At 48.3% G+C, this 15,446-nt stretch overlaps 1 protein-coding gene across 3 annotated transcripts in view; it reads right to left on the bottom strand.

Annotated features, from left to right (window-relative positions):
• Positions 1 to 15,446, bottom strand: part of XRRA1 (X-ray radiation resistance associated 1) — an 83,315-nt gene that overhangs the window by 63,133 nt on the left and 4,736 nt on the right. For all 3 annotated transcript variants that reach the window (XM_068266617.1, XM_068266619.1, XM_068266618.1), the window contains exon 2: positions 5,173 to 5,262. In XM_068266617.1, coding sequence (XP_068122718.1) covers positions 5,173 to 5,262 — 90 coding nt within the window. The remainder of the gene's footprint in view (positions 1 to 5,172; positions 5,263 to 15,446) is intronic.

The raw sequence follows: 15,446 nt of genomic DNA, 5'->3' as shown, positions 1-15,446 counted from the left end.
ATGCATTCTACCCTGCAAGCCTGACCGCTGAGACAGCACAGCCCCCACCCCAACCTCCGAAGCATCCACCTCAACAATAAACTGGAAAGACGTATCCACAGGTCTGAGGATGGGCGCTGAACAGAATAGGCCCTTCAGGGTGGAAAAAGCCTGTAACGCCTCAGGAGACCAGTGAGTGGTATCTGCCCCTTTCTTAGTAAGACTGGTAAGGGGAGAAATAACCGTGGAGTACCCCTTTATGAACCTTCTAGAATAGTTGGCGAAGCCAAGAAACCGCTGAAGGGACTTCAGGCCAACCGGCTGAGGCCACTCCAGGACAGCGGAGACCTTGGCAGGATCCATAGATAGGCCCGTGGTGGAAATTATGTACCCCAGGAAAGCGACAGACGTTACCTCAAAAATACATTTTTCAAGCTTTGCGTACAAAGAGTTCTGCCTTAGTTTGTTCAAAACGAACCTCACATGGGTCCTATGTTCAGAGAGGTTGTTGGAGAAGATAAGGATATCGTCTAGATAGACTAGAACAAATCTCCCCAACACCTCCCTGAAGACCTCGTTGATGAGTTCCTGGAAAACGGCCGGGGCATTACATAGCCCGAAGGGCATCACCAGGTACTCATAATGCCCGTCTGGTGTATTAAAGGCCGTTTTCCATTCATCGCCCTTTCTTATGCGAATCAGGTTGTACGCGCCCCGCAAATCCAGTTTAGAAAAGATCTTGGCGTCAGTGATCTGTGTGAACAAATCGTCTATCAGAGGCAGCGGATAGCGATTTTTCACTGTAATCTTGTTAAGGCCGCGGTAATCAATGCAGGGCCGCAGGCCTCCGTCTTTCTTTTTTTACAAAAAAGAAGCCCGCCCCAGCAGGCGACCGGGACGGGCGAATAAAACCCTTGGCCAAATTCTCCCTGATGTACTCCTGCATAGCCAATTTTTCGGGCCCCGACAAATTGTACAAATGACCCCGGGGGGGGTACACAACCAGAACGGAGATCGATGGGACAGTCGAAAGGGCGATGTGGTGGCAACTTGTCGGCTGCCTTGGGACAGAATACATCAGCATATTCAGAATACTGGTCTGGTACACCTTCCACCTGAACTCTGGTTTGCCCCAATGTCAATTTTCCCAAACACTGATGAAAACAATGAGGTGACCAGGCAGTTAACTGACCCGTGGCCCAGTCTATTTGCGGAGAATGGATTTGCAACCACGGCATGCCTAGGATGATAGTGGAGGTTGACATATGTAACACAAAAAAATTGTAATTGTTCCCCATGCAATACCCCTATGGTGACCTTCACCTCCGGGGTCTGTGACAGGACACGATTCCGTTGTAGAGGGGAATCGTCCACTGCCGTGACCTGAATGGGGGGTCTCACAGGGATGAGTGGAATACCCAACTCCTGAGCAAATTCGAAATTCATAAAATTAGCCGCTGAGCCTGAGTCAATAAAAGCCTCAGTGGCTACAGACTTCTTATCCCATGTAACAGTACAAGGAAGAAGCAATTTTCTTTCTTTAAGAGGTGAAAATTGTGTGCCTAGGGTGTCACCCCCCACTACTCCTAGGCAAACTCGTTTCCCGACTTGTTAGGGCAGTTTCGCACCCTATGCCCTGCTGCTGCACAGTACAGACACAGCTGTTCCGTCATTCTCCACCTTCGCTCTACCTGGGTCAGTTTCGATCGACCAATCTGCATTGGTTCGGGCGGAGGCAAAGCCGGAGAGGGTGAGACAGGCGGAGATGGCGTTACTAGGGGTGCAGCGGAAGGTGCCGCGTAAGATGTCACCCTGACACGGTGACTGCCCCTAGTCTGCCTCTGATGGCGTAGCCTACGGTCAACTCGAATGGCTGATGAGATGGCCTCATCGACCGTTTTAGGCTCGGGTACAGTTAACATTAGATCGGAGACCTCCTCCGACAACCCAGACAGGAAATAATCCATCAGGGCATAGTTGTCGAATCTGGCGGTGACTGACCACCTACGGAATTCTGCCGCATAATCTTCGACCGAGCCTCTGCCTTGCCGCAAAAGTTTGAGCTTCCGCTCAGAGGACGCAGCAAGGTCAGGGTCGTCGTAAATTACGGCCATGGCCTTAAAGAATTCCTCTACCGAGGTCAGAGCTTTATCAGTGGGAGGCAGGTTGTATGCCCAGGACTGGGAGTCACCAGTCAGCAAAGTTTTAATAAAGATGACCCGTTGGGTCTCAGTCCCTGAGGATCCGGGTCTCAACTCGAAATACGATAACACTCTACTCTTAAAATTCCGGAAGTCAGACTTGTGGCCGGAAAACTTATCAGGTACGGGCATACGTATGTCATCACTAGGAGGGGATCGCACCGAATCAACTGACGTCTGAAGGGTTCGCACAGAGCCTGTTAGGGCATCAATTAAGGCTTTGTGCTGTCCCAGTGCTTGATGGATGTTATCCACCGAAGTGGCAAGCACATTTAGAGGGTCCGCGCGTGCGTCCATCTGTTTTTTGGTCTGGCGTTCTGTAACGATCGGTGAAGCACAGAGAGGTCTGATTACCGGTGATCTGCAGTATCACGGGGAATACAGACGTATACCAGATTATAAGTGATCTGCAGTATCACCGATAATCCGATATACTAGCTAACCTCTGTTCACCTGAGTAGAGTGTAGTGTTTTGGTGTAACAGTAACACTTAGAGGACAAGCCTCAGCGCAGTCAGAAGTACAACGCAGATTCCTTCCGCAGACCTGAGCTCTCCAAGACGGGAGGAGTCAGACTGACAGTAGGAAGGATTGTCTGAAAGTGACACTCAGGAGGAGGTGCCACTGACAGGACGGGGAACCGCCTCCAATAGTGAGGTCGGTTCTCGGGGTCGGACAAACCAGGTCGTACACACACGGACAGATAAAATACAAGATCAGAAGGCAGAGGCGGGGTCTAGGTACAGGCAGAGTTCGGCAACGGGGTATCAGATATATCGAGGTACAAAATCAGGAGACAGAAGCAGAGTCAAGGAACGAGCCGGGGTTCGGCAACAGAGTATCAGAAATATCGAGGTACAAGATCAGAGTTCAGGAGGATAGTCGAGCAGGCAATAGGTCATAACAGATAATTACAATCAAACTAGTACTTTAGCTATCAACAGAATCTAGCTAAGTGTAGGATTACAGCTCCAGCTGGTCCCGGCACACTTGCGGATCTGACTATGGATCTGGGTGCTCCCACGTATGTGATCGCAATGCCAGACACCCGAGGAATGACCAGCCAGCAGTATATATACACATATCCCTCTCCAGCACCTCCCACAGCGCTGGACCAATGAGAGGTGAAGCCAGAGTCAGCTGACCAGCCTGGTCAGCTGACTACCTCTGGCTGTCATTTAAACCCTGCCTGAGTGCGCGCGCGCGCGTCACTGTAAATCTAGAGGGACTACATGTCCCAGCCACACCAGCCCCGCTCTGCGGTACCTCCGCAGCGGGGGTATGCGCGCTAACCGCCGCGTCCAACGCGGCGGTTTCCCCGCGCTCCGCACCACCTTGCACGGAGACAGCCGCCTCATGCTGAGAGGAGGCGGCTGCCTCTCCGTGTGTGTGGCCACTGTGCGCGGAAAGAGCCGCCCGCCGCTGGCTCATGGCGGCGGCTCTTCCGCGCTTTCTCACAACTGGCAGCTGTAATTGCAGCAAAAGGTGGTTCTACAGTGTATTGACTCAATGGGGGGGCTGAATAATTACGCACACCCCACTTTGCAATTATTTATTTGTAAAAAATGTTTGGAATCATGTATGATTTTCGATCCACTTCTCACGTGTACACCACTTTGTATTGTATTGGTGGAAGATGGGGAAGACCTGGGTGGGTGTTCATTAGTAGACAATCTCAAATTCAAAGTGGGCCGAAATTGAGCTCTGAGACCAAGTCATGGGCCAACCTTAATGTCTAGTGGCCACCTCTCTCCCTTATAAAGTTCCCTGGTGCCTAATGCCTCCTCCCTCCTCTATAAAGTTCCCTGTTCCTCCCTCCCTCAGCTATAAAATTCCCTGATGTTTAGTGATCCACCCTCCCCTATACAGTTTCCTGGTGTCTAGTGGTCCCCTCCCTCCCCTATACAGTTTCCTAGGGCCTAGTGGCCCCCTCCTTTGTCTATACAGTTCCCTGGTGTCTAGTTGACCCCTCCTTTCCCTATACAGTTTCCTGGTGTCTAGTGGTCCCCTCCCTCCCCTATACAGTTTCCTAGGGCCTAGTGGCCCCCTCCTTTGTCTATACAGTTCCCTGGTGTCTAGTTGACCCCTCCTTTCCCTATACAGTTTCCTGGTGTCTAGTGGTCCCCTCCCTCCCCTATACAGTTTCCTAGTGCCTAGTGGCCCCCTCCTTTGTCTATACAGTTCCCTGGTGTCTAGTGTCTAGTGGTCCCCTCCCTCCCCTATACAGTTCCCTAGTGCCTAGTGGCCCTCTCCTTTGTCTATACAGTTCCCTGGTGTCTAGTGGCCCCCTCCCTCTCCTATACAGTTCCCTGGTATCTAGTGCTGCCCCCTCCCCATATGCTTTCCCTGGTTATCTAAGGTTTACCCTACAATATAGCTTCTCTGGTGGTCTAGAGTAGGGATGATCACAGATATGCAAATTATTTGAGTTGATGCAAATGTATGAAAATTCGTATGCAAATATATGCAGCTTGAAAATGGACCAAACTATTAAACCTGGGTTTAAAATGATTGGTCCATTTTCAAACGGAACACACGTGCATAAAAATGTACATCATTTTGGAACAATTTGCATCTCATGGATCATCCCTAGTCTAGAGCGGCCCAAACATAATGCAAAGTGAAGAAACCACCTGAGGGCGAAATCTGATGGCTCTGGGGGCCAGATCAGAGTTTGACATGTATGGTCTACTCTAGAGCAAACAAACATTTTATACTGAAATCGATCAAAATTACGATCAGGCAGCCATGTTAGGGCAACGACCTCTGGCAGATTTGTGGAAATTGATAAGTGTATGTGCCCCTTTACCTTTGTCTCTTGTGGTGAGAACCGTGACAATCTCTATCAGTACTAATGGCACAGTACACCATACACAAGTTCTCATTTTACATGCATTTCATTTTTTCTCAGTTAAGTGCAGAAATCAAACGCCAGTTTAATCACAAGAAAGATATAGGGTTTATTAGCTCCTTCCCCTAGGGTGAGGCGGTACCTCCATTGCTGCGGAAGAGGCTCCTGGCGGGGAAACAGTTGCTCATGTTTACATTCCCGGGCTCCATACTGTACACTGCAGTAGCCATATCTGTGAAGGAAGCAGTTTAGAGGCAATTATTCTTCATGCTGTATTAATGGGATACTTAACCACCCTGGCGTTCTATTAAGATCGCCAGGGCAGCTGCGGGAGGGGTTTTTTTTTAATAAAAAAAAAACGATTTCATGCAGCCAACTGAAAGTTGGCTGCATGAAAGCCCACTAGAGGGCGCTCCTAACCAATATTTCTGATCGCCTCCGGCGATCCGCAGTAACAAGGAAGGCCGCAATGAGCGGCCTACCTTGTTTCGTTTTGCTCGTCGCCATGGCGACGAGCGGAGTGGCGTCATGGACGTCAGCCGACGTCCTGACGTCAGCCGCCTCCGATCCAGCCCTCAGCGCTGGCCGGAACTGTTTGTTCCGGCTGCGCAGGGCTCGGGCGGCTGGGGGGACCCTCTTTCGCCGCTGCACGCGGCGAATCGCCGCGCTGCGGCGGCGATCAGGCAGCACACGCGGCTGGCAAAGTGCCGGCTGCGTGTGCTGCTTTTTACTGCGAGCAAATCGGCCCAGCAGGGCCTGAGCGGCAGCCACCGGCGGTGATGGACGAGCTGAGCTCGTCCATACCGCTAAGGTGGTTAAAGAAAAACCGTAACCAAGAATTAAGCTTCATCCCAATCAGTAGCAGATACCTCCTTTCCTATAAGAAATCTATTCCTTTTCTCAACAAATCATCAGAGGGCTCTGTGTGGCTGATATTGTGGTGAAACCCCTCCCACAGTGTGATGTCAGGACCATGGTTGTGGGAGCCTTTTTGCATTGTGGGAAATAACAGCTGTTTACAACTGCCAAAAAATCAAGCAGCATCTTCTTCCACTGACATCACCTGCCAGCAGTAAAAATGTCACCATGTGATAAATGTCAGAATGTTAATCAGGGAGAGGAGATATTTTACAATGGGCAAACACTCACTAAATAATTTATACACAATTAATTGTAAAAATGAAGCACTTTTTTATTACATTATTTTCACTTAAGTTCCTTTTTAAGCTAGGTAGAAAAAAAACAGTTTTACTCACCTGGGGCTTCTACAAGCCCCCTGCAACTGTCCCAGGTGCTCACAGTCACTCACGGATTCTCCTGTCCTCTGCCGCCAGCTACTTTCAATTTGTACGACAGGCTTACTGCGCCTGCGCAGGCCTGGCTACACGTCTATAGAGATGGCCCGAACCTCCGATTTTAGGTTCACGAACCCGGTTTGCGAACTTACCGCAAAAGTTCCGTTTGCGCGAACTGTCGCGAACCGCAATAGACTTCAATGGGGAAGCAAACTTTGAAAAATAGAAAAAAATTATGCTGGCCACAAAAGTGATGGAAAAGATGTTTCAAGGGGTTTAACACCTGGAGGGGGGCATGGCGGAGTGGGATACATACCCAAAGTCCCGGGGAAAAATCTGGATTGGACGCAAAGCAGCGTTTTAAGGGCAGAAATCACATTGAATGCTAAATTGCAGGCCTAAAGTGCTTTAAAACATCTTGCATGTGTATACATCAATCAGGGAGTGTAATTAGAGTACTGCTTCATACTGACACACCAAACTCGCTGTGTAACGCACCGCAAACAGCTGTTTGCATAGTGACGGCCATGCTGGACTGGTGCGCACCATGGCGAGATTGCTCTTCCTCACTCAGTGATGTCAGGTAATGTCTGACTGCCTTATCAACTTTCAGTGGTTCTTTCTCTACCATTGTTAAAGCTTACATTTATTTTTTTAAATACTTGTTCTGCTTGCTGTTCAGTACCTGCAACGAGAATCTTATGGAGGGCAAGTCTGCCATTGCGAGTGACCACGGGTAATGGCCGGGGGAATCCTAGTTCGATTCCGGTCCGGAGTGGGAGCCTAAGAAATGGCTACCACCACCACACATCCAAGGAAGGCATCAGGCATGGCATGCACGTTCCGAGGTAGTGACCAAAAATAACAATACAGGAGGACCTTTGAGGCCCTGCTGTATATGTGAAATGAATCAACTTTAAATCCTTTATCGAGAATCTGTTATGGAGGACAAGTCTGATGGTGCCTTCACTACGACTCACCAAGTTGGTCACCTCCTCAAGGAGGCGAGAATCTGTTATGGAGGGCAAGTCTGCCATTGTGAGTGACCACGGGTAATGGCCGGGGAATCCTGATTCTATTCCGGTCCAGAGTAGGAGCCTGAGACCCATGCTGTATAAGTAATGTACCTGCTTGCTGTTCAGTACTAAGGTATCGAATGGCCAATCGCTCTAAAACGAAGCTGCAGGGGACTGGAGGATTGTTGAGTGACAGCGCAGGCAGCGGGCCAAATGGCTGAGAGTGGAACTCTGTCTAATCGAATCCAATCAGAGACATCTGTTGGCCATAAACTGGAGTCCGATTCCCAAACGATTTAAGCATTGAATCTTTTGGGGATCAGCCTTGTCACGCTGCCCCTGGCTGTTGTCCCCCTAAAGTTTTATGCCCCAACCCTCCCCCCCCCATGCAGTTCTACTTTACCTGTCCGCTGTACTTATTGAACTTCTGCATTTGCGCCTCCACAAGGTTGCCGGTATTTTAGCATGTGAGGCACTTCACATGCTATATGCCGGTAGTCACATGGGGAGCAAGTGCAGAAATACGGCATGGACACTCATCACAAACAGCGTGACAAGTAAAGTATAATATGCGGGCATGAGGGAAAGGGGAGAGGAATAAAACATGAGGGGGACAGCAGGACACATTCATCATTAGTGATTATTGCACACAGTTACTGCCACGCACCTGATCGGCTTCAGATTTTGCAGCATGTTCGATCGATACATGCGATTTCTGCCCAAAATTTGTCAAATTGTCAATCGGGCATGCTTAGGCATGCATTATCAAATCTTATGGTCGATTGGCTGCCAAGTCTATAAGATGCCCATTAACGGTACAATTTTTCCACCAAATGCGATCTTTCGATGCAATTTTTACGATCGAATTGTATGGAAGATTGGCCGTTTTTGAAGGCAATCGATAGTGAACGATTCTTTGGTCGATTGCTTTATAGGATAAAATCGATCTGAAAGTTGGAAAATATGATCGCATTTGAAGAAAAAATCATTCAGTAAATGTGAACGTTCGATAGTTGCCTTCAGATTTCTTACGATCATTCTAATCGCATCGAATGATCGCATTTAGTGAAAAATTGTACTGTTAATGGTCACCTTTAGGGTCGGTTCACACGGACCCTTGGCGGCATTTACCGCTAAGCGTCCGGGAATCGTCGGCTAAACTTTCCCATTCAAGAGAATGAGAGCGTTTAACATTGCACAGCTAACGTCGATTGCGCAAATGCGGCGTTCCAATCCCGATTTTCCCCGTCGTTTCAGCTTGCCCTAGAAGTCGCATGCGGCCGCTTCTTCATGCCCCATTGCGGGGACGAGAAACGCTGCGCGACGGGACCCCAACGATCACCGCCCCCGAACGAGACGTCACAGGACGAGTTGGCTTCTGGCCACATGAAGCCGCCTGCCGTCCGTGTGAACCGCCTTTTAGATGTATGGCCACCTTTACCTGGACGTGAAGCGCGGCTGTGAGAAACACGGTGGCACTTCCTGCTCTGCGGGAAAGCCGACGAATCCCATGAGCTGTGCCATGCACGGCTATGTGATTCGCAGCCTCCCGTACGGAATCTGAAGGCAGTGTCGGCCGAAACGCTAAGTTCAGCAATTCGGTTGGCGGCGCCATTGTTTCACATGGGAGAGTTTCCCTGCACGATTAGCCTGCGGGAAACTCCGAATTCGGCCCGGTTTCCACACTAGTGGAAACGGGCCCTTAAAGAGACTCTGAAGCGAGAATAAATCTCGCTTCAGAGCTCATAATTAGCAGGGGCATGTGTGCCCCTGCTAAACCACCGCTATAGCGCCGCTAAACGGGGGTCCCTTTACCCCCAAACCCCCCCTGCAAAATCAACGACCAACTTGGTCGTAAATTTTGCTCTTCCTGGAGGCAGGGCTAACGTGTGTGTGTGTGTGTGTGTGTGTGTGTGTGTGTGTGTGTGTGTGTGTGTGTGTGTGTGTGTGTGTGTGTGTGTGTGTGTGTGTGTGTGTGTGTGTGTGTGTGTGTGTGTGTGTGTGTGTGTGTGTGTGTGTGTGTGTGTGTGTGTGTGTGTGTGTGTGTGTGTGTGTGTGTGTGTGTGTGTGTGTGTGTGTGTGTGTGTGTGTGTGTGTGTGTGTGTGTGTGTGTGTGTGTGTGTGTGTGTGTGTGTGTGTGTGTGTCCGTGCCGCGATCACGCGAAAACGGCTTGACCGATTTGAACGAAACTTGGTACACAGATCCCTTACTACCTGGGATGATATGTTCTGGGGGTCTCGCGGCCCTCCCGCACACCTGGGCGGAGCTACAAACAGCAAATCAGATTCCACCCATTCAAGTCAATGGAAAAAATGTAAAAGGCTGCCATTCTCACAGTAATCAAGCCAGAGTCCCCACACTTGGCTCAGTTCGTCACTTGGTGACCGAGGTTACAAATCCAGGAAAAGTGGGCGGAGCATAAAACAGCCAATCAAATTTTAGCCGTTCATTTTAAATGGGAAAATGTAAACTGCAGCCATTCTTAGACTGTTAATCGCAGGGTTCTCAAAACTTGACACAGTTGGTCACTGGGTGGATGTGATTAAGATTCAAGAAAATAGGTAGAGCCTACAACAGCCAATCAAAATTCACATATTGATTTTCAAAGGGAATATTTAAACTGCTGCTATTCTTACACTTTAATGGCAGAGGCTTCAAACTTGCTACAGTCGGTCATTGGGTGACTGGGGGTCCAAATTCACTAAAGGGGCGGGGCCACATACAGCCAATCAGATTTCCTTGGTGGATAAACTGCTTCCATTCACACATTTTTGATGCCAGGAACCTGAAAGCTCACAAACTTGGTCATTAAGTGACTGTGTGTGTCAAAGTTACAAAAAGTGGGCAGAGCCAAAACAACTTTTACTGGGAAAATATAAACTGCAGCCATTCTTACACCGTTAATGGCAGGGTTCTCAAACTTTGCACAGTTGGTCATTGGGTGACAGATTAAGATTTTGGAAGGTGGGTGGAGCCTACAACAGCCAATAAAAATTCACCTTTTGATTTTCAAAGGGAATATTTCATCTGCTACCATTCTCTTATACTGGTAAAAGCAGATGCCTCAAACCTGGTACAGTTGGTCACTGGGTGACTAGGGTCCAAATTCAGGAAGGGGGCGGAGCCACAAACAGCCAGATTTGTTTATTTTTCATTGGGAATATACAAAGTATTGATACCAAGGACCCCAAAGCTGATACACTTGATAATTGAGTGACTGTATGTCAAGGTTAGAAAAAGTGGGCGGTGCCAAGAACTTCATTTTTTACATTGCAGGGTTCCCAAACTTTACACAACTGGCCACTGGGTGACTGGGATGAATATTCAGAAATGTGGGTGGAGCCTAAAACAGCCAATCAAAATGTACCTATTGATTTTCAAGGGGAATATTCACATTGCTACCATTCTTACACTGTTAGTGGCAGAGGCCTCAAACCCAAAGCCAATCAGATTTGTTAGATTGATTTCAGCCATTCTGTTATTGGCAGGGTTCTCAAACGTGACACAGTTGGCCACTGGGTGACTGGGACTAATATTCAGAAAAGTGGGTGGAACCTACAGCAGCCAATCAAAATTCACCTTTTGATTTTCAAGGGGAATATTTACATGGCTGCCATTCATGCACTCTTAATGGCAGAGGCCTAACATCTGCTACAGTCAGTCACGGCGAGACTGGGGTTTAATTCTAAAGGGAGCGGGCGAAAAACAGCCAATCAGATTTGTTTAATTTCAATGGTAAAATGCAACTTATTGATGCCAAAGACACCAAAGCTCATAAATTTGGTCATTAAGTGACTGTATGTCAACATTAGAAATAGTGGGCGGAGCCAAAAACAACTAACTTTTTACATGGGAAATGTAAACTGCAGCTTTTCTTACACTGTTAATGGCAGGGTTCTCAAACTTCACACAGTTGGTCACTGGGTGACTAGGATTAATATTAGGAAAAGTAGGTGGAGCCTACAAGAGCCAATCAACATTCACCTATTGATTTTCAAGGGGAATATTGAAACTGCAGCCATTCTCACACTGTTAATAGCAGAGGCCTCAAACCTGCTACAGTCGGCCGTTAAGTGTTTGGGGTTCAAATTCAGTAAAGGGGTGGAGCCGAAAACAGCCAGATTTCTTTGCTGGATAAACTGCTTCCATTAGCACAATTTTGATGCCAGGAACCCAAAAGCTCACAAACTTGGTCATTGAGTAGTGACTGTGTGTCAAGGTTACAAAAAGTGGGTGGAGTTAAAAACAGATTTTTCTGGGAAATTGTAAACTGCAGCCCTTCTTCACTGTTAATGGCAGGGTTCTCAAACTTACCATCGCTGGTTACTGGGTGACTGGGATTAATATTCAGAAAAGTGGGTGGAGCCTAAAAATGCCAATCAAAAATCACATGTCACTTTTCAAGGAGAATATTAAAATTTCTGCCATTCTTGCACTGTTAATGGCACAAGCCTCAAACCTGGTACAGTTGGTCATTGGGTCACTGAGGTTCAAATTCAGAAAAGGGGACAGAGCCACAAACAGTGAATCAGATTTGTTTCATTTCATGGGAAAATACAAATTATTGATGCCAAGGACCCCAAAACTCACAAACTTGGGCATTGATTAGTGACTTTGTGTCCAGGTTACAAAAAGTCGGCAGAGCCAAAAACAAATTTCACTGGGAAAGTGTAAACTGCAGCCCTTCTTACACTGTTTATTTCAGGGTTTTCAATCTTTGCCCAGATGGTCACTGAGTGACTGAGATTAATATTCAGGGAAGTGGGTTGAGCCTATATTAGCCAATCAAAATTCACCTGTTGATTTTCAAGTGCAATATGTAAATTGCTGCCATTTTTACACTGTTAATAGCAGATGCCTCAAACCTGCTACAGTTGGTCATTGGGTGACTGGGGTTCAAATGCTGGAGAGGGGTGGAGCCACAAACAGCCTATCTGATTTATTTAATTTCTATGGGAATATACAAATTATTGATGCTAAGGGCCCAAAAGCTCACAAACTTGGTCATTGAGTGTTTGTGTGTTAGGGTTAGAAAGTGGCCGGAGCCAACACAAGTCAAATACATACCCGGGCAACACCGGGTCATCAGTGGGTGGAGACAAATACAAATGTCACTACGAAAATGTAAAGTATAGCCATTCCGTTAATGGCAGGGTTTTTAAACTTTGCACAGTTGGTCACTGGATGACTGGGATTAATATTCAGAAAAGTGGGTGGAGCCTACAAAAGTGAATCAAACTTCACCTGTTACTTTTCAAGGGGAATATTTAATTGCTACCATTCTTGAACTGTTAATGGCACAGGCCTCAAACCTGGTACAGTTGGTTATTGGGTGACTGGGGTTCAAATTCAGAAAAGGGTGTGGAGCCACACACAGCCATCAGATTTGTTTCATTTCAATGCAGAATATTGATACCAAAGACCGCAAAGCTCACAAACTTGGTCAGTGAGTAATTGTGTGTTAGGGATAGAAAAAGTAGGCGGAGCCAACACCAGCCAAATACATACCCGGGCAACGCCGGGCAATCAGCTAGTTATAGATAAAAAGAACCCCCAGCATGCAACTGTTTGGCAATGGCAATTAAAGGGCCAGTGCTCCTAAGGTATGTGATAACTCCAAACCATAACAGCAGAAAAAGTTTTGCAAGTTTTGAATGCAGGATTAGCATCTTTATCACTTAACCACCCTGGCGTTCTATTAAGATCGCCAGGGCGGCTGCGGGAGGGTTTTTTTTAAATTAAAAAAAAACTATTTCATGCAGCCAACTGAAAGTGCATGAAAGCCCACTAGAGGGCGCTCCGGAGGCGTTCTTCTGATCGCCTCCGGTGGCCAAAAGTAACACGGAAGGCCGCAATGAGCGGCCTTCCGTGTTTTGCTTACTTCGTCGCCATGGCGTGACGAGCGGAGTGACGTCATGGACGTCAGCCGACGTCCTGACGTCGGCCGCCTCCGATCCAGCCCTTAGCGCTGGCCGGAACTATCTGTTCCGGCTGCGCAGGGCTCAGGCGGCTGGGGGGACCCTCTTTCGCCGCTGCTCGCGGCGGATCGCCGCAGAGCGGCGGCGATCAGGCAGCACACGCGGCTGGCAAAGTGCCGGCTGCGTGTGCTGCACTTTATTTCATCAAAATCGGCCCAGCAGGGCCTGAGCGGCACCCTCTGGCAGTAATGGACGAGCTTAGCTCGTCCATACCGCTAAGGTGGTTAATACACTCAGACCAGCTGCTGTTGAAATTAGATTTTTATGGTGACAATACCGCTTTAAGATGTTCTAATGACTAATGTTGGGCATTTTATGAAGCAAACCTGCACCCACCCTTCACAACAAACAGAGGTGCATGGAGTTCTCACAGTACATAATACCAGACTGTTCCCTTCTGGGGACCATGAGAGGCATTTCAGCATACCCGACAAAATAGCATGCAAATGCTACTGAGCATGTGCAAAGTCATGCAGGTCATAAATTAACCCCATAATGCCCATCAGCAGCACTAACCTTGCAGAATCAGAATCATTTATTTCGCCAAGCACGACTAGGTCGTACCCGGAATTGGTTTTGGCATGTACAGGGCTAGGTGTGGAATAAGACATACAATACAGTACAAAAACAATACAGTAAACAGTACAGATACAGCGATTTAACCATAAACCTTAACACAAGTTAGAGCTTCAAATATGTAGAATGTAAGATGTGCGGCAGTGCCCTCATGTGCTACCGAGTGCTACTCGAATGGGCCAGGTAAGAAAGTTCATAGAGTTCAAAGAGTTTACAGCTGAGGGAAAGAAGCTATTCCTGTGTCTTTCAGTCTTGGTGTAGATGGACCGGAATCTCCGGCCCAACGGGAGCCGCTGGAAGAAGCGGAAGCCTGGGTGAGATGGGTCATTTACGATCCTCAGAGCTCTGGAGCAAAGTCTGGAGTTATAGAGTTGGTCTAGTGAGGGGAGTGATTTCCCGATGATTTTCTCTGCTGATCTTATAACCCGCTGTAGTTTGTGCCTGTCGCTGGCAGTGGAGCCGGCGTACCAGACAAGGATGGAGGAGCAGAGGACAGATTCAATTGTGGCTGTGTAGAAGCTCGTCAGAAGCTCCCGGGCCATCCCGAACTTCTTCAGTTGGCGTAGGAAGAATAGCCTCTGCTGGGCTTTCCTCTGAGTGGAGGACGTGTTGGCTTTCCAAGTTAAGTCCTTGGAGATTGTAGTGCCCAGAAGGCGTGCACAGGGAACCCTTTCCACTTCCGTACCATCGATACAGATTGGAGGTGGGGTGACAGCATGTTTTCTAAAGTCAACAATCATCTCCACTGTTTTTGCAGTATTGGGGACTAGGCCATTCTCCCTGCACCAGAGGCAGATTCTGTCAACCTGCTTGCGGTATTCTTGCTCGTCATTTCCAGAGATGAGGCCAACTATTGTTGTATCATCAGCAAACTTGATGACTTTGACAGAGTTCCCTGTGGACCTGCAATTGTTGGTGTATAGGGAGAATAAGAATGGGAATGCAACCCGAGTTAGCAGCCTGGGTCCTGGTGTGCAATGTCCACTATCAAAGTGGACATAGGGCTTGATTCACAAAACTGTGCTAACTGTTAGCACGCTGTGAAAAGTGCTTTGTACAAAATTTCGTATGATAAGCATAGGCCACAACTGTCCCGAAATGGGCGGGATTATCCCGGTTTACACCCCCTGGTCCCGGGCCCCGCCTCCTGCCTGTCAAATCCCGCTTTCCTCCTCCCTCCCTGACACTTTCTCTCTCTGTCTCTTACAGCCAGCATTACTGTGCAGCCTGCTCCTCCTCTCCCCTCCTCCTTCCCAGTGCTCTGTGAGCCTCATAGCTACCATCTCAGAGCTCCTTGATAGCTCCGCCTCCAGAGGTCCGTGAGTGCTCCGCCCCCGACTGCTATCCAGCTCACAGACTTCTGTGTAATCTAATCCCCAGTCTCCACACCTCGCTGCAGCCAGTCCCGCCCACAGATCTCAGTCAGTGCAGCACTGACTGGCTGCCTGTAGTTTCCTGTGTGTGTAAGAGGCTGAGAGCACAGGGGGTGGAAGGAGAGAGAGCAGAGATGTGATGGGCTACTTCCTTGGCTCAAGTCCCCCCCCCCCCCC

This window comes from Hyperolius riggenbachi, chromosome 2 (assembly GCF_040937935.1).
Source record: "Hyperolius riggenbachi isolate aHypRig1 chromosome 2, aHypRig1.pri, whole genome shotgun sequence".
NCBI lineage: Eukaryota > Metazoa > Chordata > Amphibia > Anura > Hyperoliidae > Hyperolius > Hyperolius riggenbachi.
The sequence above is the reverse complement of the archived record's forward strand: the minus strand, read 5'-3'. Positions and strand labels throughout refer to the sequence as shown.